Here is a 12,318-nt window from a genome sequence, read left to right as displayed (position 1 = left end):
AACCCAACTGGTTTCTTACCAGCCAGATTTACACTATGTAATTTATTTTTCCATGTTTATAATAATTAGATTTTTATAATCTAAACGTTTCTGCATTATCTGAAGATACAGGATTACAACATATGTATGTAGATAAGCATTACCATGTATGTATCTTAACATATACTTTGAGACTTTATGTATTTCTCATATTTATAAATGTCTGTAATAAAACTTGATATTATTTACAGTATTGTCACTTGTAACTATCATAATTAATCAATAATTTATTTAATTCCCTCCAAAATATGGAAGGTCCTATTGATTGCTTCTATCAGCAAGCCTCTGCCTTAAAGATCAATTATTAATCTTCCAATTTAGGTTCTATCAAGTGTCATCTTTATTATTTTTTTAAAGCTGATTTATTTATTTAGAGAGAGACAAGACAGGGCAAGTGGGGGAAGGACAGAGACAGAGGGAAACAGAACCTCAAGTAGGCTCTGCACTGTTAGCACAGAGCCCAAAGCAGGGTTCAAACTCACAAAACCATGAGATCATGACCTTAGCCAAAACCAAGAGTTGGACACTTAACTGACTAAGCCACCCAGACACCCCTACAGGTATTATTTTTACATTACTTGCATTGGAAGTTCTTACCTGGCCCTCTCCAACGGTTTCAGTGTCAATTACTGTGATAATGCCTGGAACCAGAGGACTCCGCCTTGAATTACTATGGAGGGCAACGTCATCTTCTGTCACACCTGAAGGCAGCGTGCCTGTCAGCTGAGTCACTACTTTCCCGACCATTGTCAGACCAGTTTTCAATGTCTATGCAATGAAATATAAAATATATGACTTCACATCAGTATTTGAATTCTAAACAGAAATATGCATTTGGCTCATTCTCCTACCTTTTCAATTCCCTATTGTCTTACAAACCTATATGTAGCAGTGAACTGTCACAGAAATTCAGTCTGACTTTTCATACGATCTTAAATTTTAGTTAGAAAATCAGTATTAGTTTGAGTAAATGGTATCAGTAGAATCCCCAAAATCAGCATAGTGAGAATAAAGCCACAAGTAAGTAATTAAAGAACTTTGTTTCACATAAGGGAACAATTATACATATATATGTGTATATACATATACATATATGTATGTATACTTACATATAGATATATAGTATATATTTACATATATATTTTTTAATGTTTATTTATTTTTTGAGAGAGAGAGAAAGAGGGTTTGGGGGAGCGTCAGAGAGAAAGACAGAGACACAGAATCCAAAATAGGCTCCAGGCTCCGAGCTGTAAGCACAGAGCTCGATGTGGGGCTTGAACTCACAAACCATGAGATTGTGACCTGAGCTAAAGTCAAACGCTTAACCAACTGAGCCACTCAGGCACCCCAGGAACAATTATATCTTTCTAAAAAAATATTTCTTTTTTCTCCTGTCTTTAATGCCTATAACAAGGGCAAAATTTCATTCTTTTTTATGGCTGAGTAATATTCCTATTTATTTATTTATTTGTATTTGTTTGTGTTTGTTTGTTTTAATGTATCTTCTTTATCCATTCATCAGTCAATGGACACCCGGGCTATTATTGATAATGCTGCTATGAACATCAGGGTGCATGTGTCCCTTTGAATCATTATTTTTGTATCCATTGGGTAAATACCTAGTAGTGTAATTGCTGGATCGTAGGGTAGTTCTATTTTTTAACTTTTTGAGGAACCTCCATACTGTTTTTTCCAGAGTGGTTGTACCAGTTTGCATTCTCACCAACAGTGTAAGAGGGTTCCCTTCTCTCCACATCCTCACCAACATCTATGGTTATTTTTTGAAATATTATAAATCTAATTTTCAATCTATTTTTTAGCATGAAAAAGACTGAACACTGGTAGAATGCCTATGTGAAAAATGTTATGCTTCCAAATTAAATCTATAATGTGCTGTTATATAATATTGCACAACAAGATTAGGCATGTAGACACTCATTCCTATGTCACAGCCACACATCACAGACAAGATGGGCCAGACAAGAGCCCCATGCACTCATGCCACAGCCACAGCTCCTCCACAGGAGATGGGCAGCCATGTACAGCTCACATAGGAGACACCCCTTGAGCATCTGGCACTGGGTGGCCAGGAAGGATAAATGCTTGAGTCCCACAGGATACTTGAAGGCCACTCATTCAAGATTGGTATAGAGGTAGCTGATTTGCCTAATACATAGAAACAAACACAGAAAGACAAGATAAGAAGACAGAGGAATATGTTCCAAACAAAGAACAAAACCCCAGAAAAAGACCTTAATAAAATGAGATAAGCAACAGAGTTCAAATAAATGGCCATAAAGATGCTCACCAAACTCAGAGGAATGAATTAACACAGAGTAAACTTCAACAAAAGGAGTGAAAACATTAAAAAGTATCAAACAGAAGCTACAGAGCTGAAAATATAATAAGTGAACTGACAAATACACTAGAGAGGTTCAACAACAGACTAGATGAAGCAGATCAGTGAGCTGGAAGACAAAACAATGGAACTCACCCAGACAAAGGAGCAAAAAGAGAAAAGAATTAAAATAAACATATATGTATTAAAAAAAAAAAAAAACTTGGGAGTACTTCAAGCAGAAAAACATTCACATTACATGGTTCCCAGAAGAGAAGAGAGAAAGGGCCAGAAAAAAAGTTTTAAAAACTAATAGCTGAAGACTTCCCTAATCTGCTGAAGGAAATAGACATACAAGTGGGAACCCCAAAGAGTTCCAAACCAAGACACATTATAATTAGAATGGTAAAAGTTAAAGGGAGAATCTTAAAAGTATCAAGATAAATACATACAAGGAAACCGCATACGGCTATCAAGATTGTTTTGCAGAAACTTTGCAGGCCAGAAGAGAGCACAACATATTCAAAGTGCCAAAAGGAAAAAACTTCCAACCAAGAATTCTCTACCTAGCAAAGCTGTCACTCATAATTGAAGGGGAAATTAAGAGTTTTCCAGATAAGCAAAAACTAAAGGAGTTCATCATTGCCAAAATGGCCTTACAAGAAATGTTAATGGGACTTCTTTTAAGTTGAAAAGAAATACTTAATATTTAGTATTTAATCACAAGGAAACATACAAAAGTAAAACTCTCATTGGAAAAGATAAATACATTGTAAAGATAGTGAATCAATCACTTATAAAACAAGTATAAAGGCTAAAAGAGAATAGTAGTAAAACTAATTAAAACTACAATTAGTTAAGGGATGCATAAAATAAAAAGATGTAAAACATGACATTAACTTTACCCTGATACCAAAACCAAACAAGGACACTACAACAAAGGAAAATTACAGGCCAATATTACTGATGAACATAGATGCAAAAGTCCTTAACAAAATATTAGCAAACCAAATTCAACAACACATTAAAAGGATCATACACCATGATCAAGTAGGAATTATTCCAGAGAAGCTAGAATGGTTCAATATCCACGAATCAATGTGGTACACCACATTAACAAAATGAAGGATAGAAATCATAAGATCATTTCAATAGGTGCAGAAAAAACATTTGAAAAAACTCTCAACAAAGTGGGTATGAAGGATACATACCTCAACATAGTAAAGGCTTTATATGATAAACCCATAGCTAGTATCATACTTAATACTGAAAAACTGGAAGATTGTCCTCTAAGATTGGGAACAAGATAAGACAAGAATGTTCACTTTCTCCACTTTTAATACAGCATTTAATTAATTATTTAATACAGCATTGGAGCCTAGTCACAGTAATAAGGCAAGAAAAATAAATAAAAGGCATCCAATCAGAAAAGAAGTAGTAAAATCATTACTATGTGCAAATACATAGAAAACCTCCATCAAAAAACTGTTAAAACGAATAAACAAAGTCAGTAAAGTTGCAGAATACAAAATCAATATACATAAATCTGTGATGTTTCTATATACTAATAATAAGCTATCAGTAAAAAAGAAATTAAGAAAGCAATGTCATTTACAATTGCATCAAAAGAATAAAATACCTATGAATAAATTTAACCAGGGAGCGAAAGACCTGTACACTGAGAACTATAAGACACTAATGAAAGAAAATGAAGAAGACACAAATAAATGGAAAGATATTCCATGCCCATGGATTGAAGAATTAACACTGTTAAAACGTCCATACCGCCACTGCAATCTATAGATTCAGTGCAATTCCTCCCAAAATTCCAGAGGCATTTTTCACAGAATTAGAACAAAAAATTCTAAAATTTGCATGGTACCATAAAAGACCCAGAATAGCCAAAGCAATCTTGAGAAAAAAAGAACAAAGCTGAAATCATGGTCCCTGATTTCAAACTATTCTATAAACTTATAGTAATCAGAACAGTATGGTACTGGCATAAAAAAGACAAATATATCAATGGAACAAAATTGATAGCTGAGAAATAACTACCCAAATATACAATTAATTTACAACAAAGAAGCCAAGAACATACAATGGAGAAAGGACAGTCTCTTCAATAAATAGTTCCAGACAAAATGGACAGTTATGTAATAGAATTAAACTAGACTACTCTCTTATACCATACACAAAAATTAACTCAAAATGAATTAAAGAATTAAATGTAAGACCAACCTAAGACCACAAAGTTCCTATAAGAAAACATAGGCGGTAAGCTCACAAACATCAATCTTAGAGATGTGTTTGTGGATCTGACTCCAAAGGCAAGGGAAACAAATGCAAAAATAAACCAATGGGACTGTATCAAACCAAAAAGCATCTTCTGCATAGCACAGGAAAACAACATCAAAATTAAAATGTTTAATGGGAGAAAATATTGCAAATCATACATCTGATACAGGGTTAATATCCAAAATATATAAACAACTCAACTCCTAGAACTCAACAATAGCAACAATAAGAAAAAAAAATGATGGGGCGCCTGGGTGGCTCATTTGGTTAAGGGTCCGACTTCAGCTCAGGTCACGATCTCACAGTCCGTGAGTTTGAGCCCTGCATCGGGCTCTGGGCTGATGGCTCAGAGCCTGGAGCCTGCTTCCAATTCTGTGTCTCCCTCTCTCTCTCTGTCCCTCCCCTGTTCATGCTCTGTCTCTCTCTGTCTCAAAAATAAATAAACATTAAAAAAAATTAAAAAAAAAATGGGCAGAATATCTGAAGAGACATTTTTCCAAAGAAGACATAGATGGCCAACAGATATGAAAAGATGTTCAACATCACTAATCAACGGGGAAATAAAAATCAAAACCACAATGAGCTATCACTTCACACCTGTCAGAATGACTATTATCAAAAAGACAAGAAATAACAAGTATTAGAGAGAATGTGGAGTAAAGGGAACCCTTATATGTTGTCGGTGGGAATGTACACTGGTGCAGCCACTACAAAAATTAGCATTAAGATTCCTCAAAAAATTAAGAATAGACGTGCCATATGGTCCAGCTATTCTACTTATGAGTATTTATACAAAGAATATGAAAATACTAATTCAAAAAGATATATAAACCTCTATGTTCATATGTTCATTGCAGCATTATTTATAATAGCCAAGATATGGAAACAACCTAAGTGTGTCCACTGATAGATAAATGGATAAAGAGGGTGTGTGTGTGTGTGTGTGTGTGTGTCTGACACGTGCACACACACACACACACACACACACACACACACAAATACTACTTAGCCATATGGAAGAATGAAATACTGCCATTTGTGACAACACGGATGGAGCTTGAGGGTATTATGCTAAGTGAAATAAGTCAGACAGAGAAAGACAAATGCCATTTGATATCATTCATAAGTGGAATCTAAGAAACAAACAGAAGAATATAAAAACAAACTCACAGACACAGAGAACAGATTGATTACCAGAGGGGAAGGGGGTTGGGAGGTGAGCAAAATAGGTGAAGGCAGTCAATTCGATGGTGATGAATGGCGACTTTTGGTGGTGATCACTTTGTAGTGCATACAGATGTCAATTATAATGTACATGTAAAAGTCTATGTTATATACCAATTTTACCTCAATTAAAAAAAATATTTGGCACGTAGAAATACAGTCTCCATCCAAGATACCAATTACTAGATGAATAAAACATCATAAAAGATTAGCTAAGAAGGTTATTTTCTCTCTGGTAACAGAAAACAATTCAATGTAATACTTCTAATATACTATTTCAATTAAAGACAACTTAAGATGTTTTATAATTACATTTTAGTTCCATTTCATTTGAAGCAAATAGATAAACTAATTCATGTGAGTATTTTTCTTTTATGTGAATCTTATTATCTGATTACTTTAACAATAATGTTAAAGTAACAACAGGTTTTTGTGGGATTTTTTTGTCTAAAAGAGAAAAAAAAAACAAAAAGAAAAGCACACGACTCATAAATAGTGAAAAAAGATCTAACCAGTAGAGCCAAAATAAGTAATGTAGATTACATGGATATATCAAAATTTACATGTAATACAGACATTCAGAAATAATTTTCTTCCAATTCCAATTGTGAGAAAGTTTTTATTAGAATATTGCAAATTAACCTTTAATGAAGTGACTCTCTTTTCAGAATAATCAAAGAAATATGCTCACCTATACTCTGATATATACTATAGCTAAATTTTAAAATGAAAATTATTAATATACATAATATTTCAAATAGTTTTATAAATGGTAGGCAAAGAAGGTAATTTATAAAGGCCTAAACGTGATTTAAGCAACAATTAGATTGGAATTAAGATAAGGAAATCTATTTTCCAAGGAAATTTTTCATTAAAACACCATATAACACTAGTAATATATGTATCATTTTACTGTAACTATGTTCTGTGGAAACTTAACTGTGAACTTGTCAAGGCTCTTAACATAAATGATCTGTACAGATTTCCTACAACACCTCAGGTTTATAGAACAGAAAACTGAGACCACAGTAGATGCAAAACAGCATCTCAAACAGCTAACCAATGACAAAGCCGGAATTCAATAATAGAACTGTCTATCTCCAAAGCCTGATTTTAACCACCAACCAGTACTGCTTTGTAATCTATTCCTGTTACTACTTGTGATCTCACACTTCATGAATTCAGAACACAGACAAATTCTGGGGAGGTGGGGGGAATGAAGACCATAATAGTGTGTCCTAATAAATACTTAAATAAAATGACCATCAAAGCCATTTGCTGAACTTGAGCAAAAAGATGTAACTTACAGCTGACTGAAACCAAGAAAAGGCCACAAATCAATTGTAACTCCTTTGTTCAGCACTAAAAACTCAAGCTGCAGTGATTATAAAACACATTAGCGTTCCTCAATTAGCAGCCAAACATTTGTTTCAATAATTCACAAGAAATGACTTACACAAAGTCTGTTAGTGTTGTCAAGAAAGCCTCTGAAGGACCAACAAAATCAGGCGCCACAGTGTATTGATGTCAAAGCTGGCTAGGAAGCCTGATTAACCTCTAAGATGCCTCAGCTGCTATACTTACTCCATTAATGCTAATGGAGATGCTCCCACTTAAACAGAGCTATCCCTTTATCAAAGGAATGTGCCTTTCAGGTTTCAAGCCTTTGGTTGTATATCCTCCCAACTTGCCCTTGAGCCTATTATTTCATGCTTTGATACCAATGAATAGGAATAAAACTAAAATAACTGGAGCACACAGAAAGTGGGAAGAAATGTACCAAAGAAACCATAAGATAAAAGGAAAAGTCAATACAAGAGAACTAGGAAAAAACTCCAGGAAGGGGGAAAACAGAGTAGTATATTTCACAAAGCCTCATAACACATGAAGAGTTACTGATAATTCACACACACACACACACACACACACACACACACACACACAACTTAACAACAACCAGTGGGGTCATCTTATTAGTGGATAAAATCTAAACCCAAAACTTAACAGTCATCAAATCTGCACTTTTATAGTAAGTGACAAGATAGTACTATCTATTATAGTTCATTAACTTTCAAAATAAGGTATAATGCAGGGGATGAGAGAGGGGTACTGGAAGTTTTCTGCATCAATAAAGACCTTTGCTTCTAGAAGAAATTTGTTTCCATGTTACACTCAAACACATTGTCCAGAAGAAATATATAATGTTATTTAATAGTGTCTATATAACATATTTAAATATCTAAATCACCTCAGAGTAGTCTTTTCATTACATTTTAGTCAAAAGAGTGTATACATACCTGATAATTTCCTCAACATACCAAAAAAGGATGAAGACTCAGTAAAAATTAGGACTAAAAAAAATCTAATTTGGCCAAATGGAGATATTAACTTACACTGAGTGTCTTCACAGCCTGAGGTAGCTAAAAAGTTTACCATATTCCTGACTAACCTTAACAGGAGTATCCACAGGACCAAACTCTATCTCGTAAGAGAGCTGAATGTAAGATTATAACAAATATGTCAGATAATCCACTCAGACCAAAAATTCAAATGAGCATGGTACTTATTCTGTTGTGTGTAGACAGATTTGTCAAAGGGTCACTAGTCATCTTTAACCTTTCTCATGCCATATCAGCTGTCCACCCCTGTCCATTAGTGCTAATGGTGCTGCTCTCACAAAAGCTGTTAGTTGTCATTAAGAAGTTATCAGATAACCAGGGGGAAAAAAGAGGCATATTTACTAAATCAATTTACCACGCTGGGGTTAAAACACATTAAAAGGAAAAATCAAATAGGTGGTAATATGTGGTAACTAGGAAATATGGACCAAGATTTTACAAATGTATCAAAATAACCCAATTTGAACTATTTAAGTATTAAATTTTTCCCCTTAGCACTGCCACAGAGAATTCATCACCATTATATTCTTTATAAGGAAAGCCAAATAAATTATTTGGAAAAACAAAGAGAAAAATCTAGAAGTAGAAAGATAAATTTTAACTACTATTTGAAAATCCAGAGAAACCGTAAAAACATTATTTCCTCTAAGGAGATCCAAGTACATATGCAATTAATATATTTTTGCTTACAAGTATCTAGTGAGACAAAAAATAAGAATAAAAATTTAATAATGAGTCCTTCTGTATAACAAAGTGGTTAACCTCTATGAAGTCATATAAGCAGCTGTCATCAGCAAGAGAAAAATATTAATGATTAATCTTTCAGAAAAAGTGATTTGACAAGTGATCACTTTCAGAAAAAGTGATTTCACAAGTTCCTCAAAGTTAATATTTTAAGATTAGTATTTTAAGGAGCACATACTACATGGTTTTTTAAATATTTTCCATGTTGTATCTCAAAAATTACCTTTTTTATCATTTCTAAGTAGATAAATAAGTAGGCAGAAAATAAATAGAAATTTTATTTTCTATTTTCAATAATGGCAGGCTAGGTAAATCAGATCAATCCTGCCAATGAAAGCAAGTAGGATAACCGAGGAGAATTTTTTTTTTAAACTCTGCTTAAAGGTATTGAATATTTAACAAGATAGTAGAGAGCTTCTAGATCCAAATCCAAGAGAACAAGAAAATCCCACACATGTGAGTTGGGTATTTAGGCCTAGATGGATCTGATGATTCTAGAGGAGACTTCTAAGAGACTGAGTGGTGTTTTTGATGGACCTGTGGTACTAGGTGGTCATGTCCAAGGGGATCTATCTAATGAGTTTCCATGTTTTTGGTTGAGGCACAAAGGAACACAACAATAGAAATAATAGTTAATCTGTAGTAATCAGGCTCCCATAACTATTTCAGGTGAGCTTTAAATTCCTTAAGGAACTCAATCCCTGAAACTGGATTAGGAGGGTCCAAGACTAAGAGTGCCACAGAACTCTGGTATCTCAAATTCAAACTTGTTTCTACAGATTTTTAAAATAAATTCTGGCAAACAAGGAGTCAAGACATCATTAGTGAGAACCAGCAAAAATAGCAAACAATAAAAATACACCCAAAAAGAAGCCAGACATTGGAGTTATCAGGAAGACTTTATATTAACTATGTTTACTACATTTAAACAATTTGGTAATTTGAGAAAAAACTGAATTCTAGAAAACCAGAAATGATCACTATTTACTAAAAGACTTTATCAATACATATATGTTTGATTTTATCAAACCCTTTTTGTGTATATATTAAGATAATCATATAATTTTTCTCCTTTATTCTGTTCATGTACAAATTACATTCATTGATTTTGAGTAATAAACCAGCCTTATATTATGGAATTATCCCAACTGGATTGGGACACATTATCCTTACAACATATTTAATTTTTCTCTGCTAATATTTTGTTTAGGATTTTTCAGGCTTTTTCATGTTCATGAGTAAGACAGGACTATAGTTTTCCTTTTTCACAATGCTCTTGTCAAGATTCCAGGTCATCCTGCATCATAAAACAATATTAGGCATTATCTCTTATTCTATGGAAGAGTCTTTGTAATATTGCCATTGTTCATTCTTAAATGTGAGCATTCTCTGGAAAAGGTTTCTAGGCCTGAAGATATATACGTGACATTGTTCTTTTCTTAGTAAACTTATATTCCCTCATACAGAAAAGTACAGGAATTATAAGTGTACATCATGATGAATTTTCATAAGTGAATATACTAATATAAATAGAAGTATAATACATAATGTAATAGTAACAAAGACTACTTAATTCTGATGTACCTACCATGGAAAACTGGAACTGCCTTATACCTCAGAAAGCTAATTTACCCACAAAGTTTCTTGTATCTAATATCTTACTAGAAGAAATTATCACTTAGGAGGCAAAATCATCTCAACTTTCCAATCTTTCCTATATAAAATATCCATACCTTGAAAGTGAAATGAAGGATCATTCTATTTCTGGTAGAATTTCAGGAAAATAACTAAATACTAGTACTAAATACCAAATTAACTTAATATTTTTAAGTAAATCTCAAAACATTCATGGTAACACAGGAGTCCATAAGTACATAAATATTACATATTAAAGTGTTTTCAAAAATATTTCATGGCATATAAGTTACACATAAGTTTAAAAGGCAGTGTACAATATGGATTTTACTACCTGGTAAGTCCAGTAAGACTCAAGAAATGGGTGACTTTACAGATGGCTAACAGACACATGAAAAGATGCTCAACATCACTCATCATCAGGGAAATACAAATCAAATCTACAATGAGATATCACCTCATTCCTGTCAGAATGGCTAAAATCAACAACACAGGAAACAAAGGTTTGGTGAGGATGCGAAGAAAGGGGAGCCCCCCTTACAGTACTGGTGGGAATGCAAACTTGTGCAGCCACTCTGGAAAACAGTATGGAAGTTCCTCAAAAAGTTAAAAATAGAACTATCTGGGGCACCTGGGTGGCTCCATCAGTTAAGCGTCCAACTTCAGCTCAAGTCATGATCTTGCAGTTGGTGAATTCAAGCCTCACATAGGGCTCTGTGCTGACAGCTCAGAGCCTGGAGCCTGCTTAGGATTCTGTGTCTCCTTCTCTCTCTGCCCCTTCCTCACTCGTGCTCACTTGCTCGCTCTCGCTCTCGCTCTCTCTCTCTCTCTCTCTCTCTCAAAAATAAACATTAAAATAGAACTATCTTACAACCCAGCAATTGCACTACTGGGTACCAACCCAAAGGATACAAAAATACTGATTCAAAGGAATACATGCAACCTATTGTATATTTATAGCAGCATTATCAACAAGAGCCAAACTACGGAAAGAGCCCAGGTGTCCACTGACTGATGAATGGATATAGAAGATGGATATATAATATGTACATATGGAATATTACTCAGCTATAAAAAAGAATGAAATCTTGCCATTTACAACAGTATGGATGGAACTAGAGAGCAAAAGAAGTCAGAGAAAGACAAAAAACATGATCTCACTCATATGTGTAAGAAACAAAACAAATGAACATAAGGGGGAAAAAACAGAAGCAAATCAGAAACAGATGCTTAACCATAGAGAACAAACTGAGGGCTACTGGAGGTGAGGTGGGCAGGGGGATGGGTTAAATAGGTGATGGGTAAAAAGGAGGGCACTTGTGATGAGCACCAGGTGTTGTATGTGGGTGATGAATCACTAAATTCTACACCTGAAACTCATGTTGCAACTGTATGTTAACTAGCTGGAATTTAAATAAAAATGTGGGGGAAAAAAAAAGAAATGGGTAACTTTTATGTTTATGGTTTTGTTTTTCTTTCATTTTGTAAATTTATAAATAGGAGCATGGATAAGCATTAAAATCAGACAAAAGCGGGGTGCCTCAGTGGCTCAGTCAGTTGAGTGTCCAACTTCGGCTCAGGTCATGATCTCCAGGTTTGTGAGTTCAGATGCCACATCGGGCTTGCTGCTATCAGCACAAAGCC

General features: G+C 34.2%; 1 protein-coding gene across 1 annotated transcript in view; it reads right to left on the bottom strand.

Moving 5' to 3' along the window:
- The window catches only part of BCAS3 (BCAS3 microtubule associated cell migration factor), a 617,319-nt gene that overhangs the window by 429,573 nt on the left and 175,428 nt on the right, over positions 1-12,318 (bottom strand). Inside the window, exon 14 of the mRNA XM_011289076.4 lies at positions 637-807. Coding sequence (XP_011287378.3) covers positions 637-807 — 171 coding nt within the window. The remainder of the gene's footprint in view (positions 1-636; positions 808-12,318) is intronic.

Source organism: Felis catus, chromosome E1 (assembly GCF_018350175.1).
Source record: "Felis catus isolate Fca126 chromosome E1, F.catus_Fca126_mat1.0, whole genome shotgun sequence".
Lineage (NCBI taxonomy): Eukaryota > Metazoa > Chordata > Mammalia > Carnivora > Felidae > Felis > Felis catus.
The sequence above is the reverse complement of the archived record's forward strand: the minus strand, read 5'-3'. Positions and strand labels throughout refer to the sequence as shown.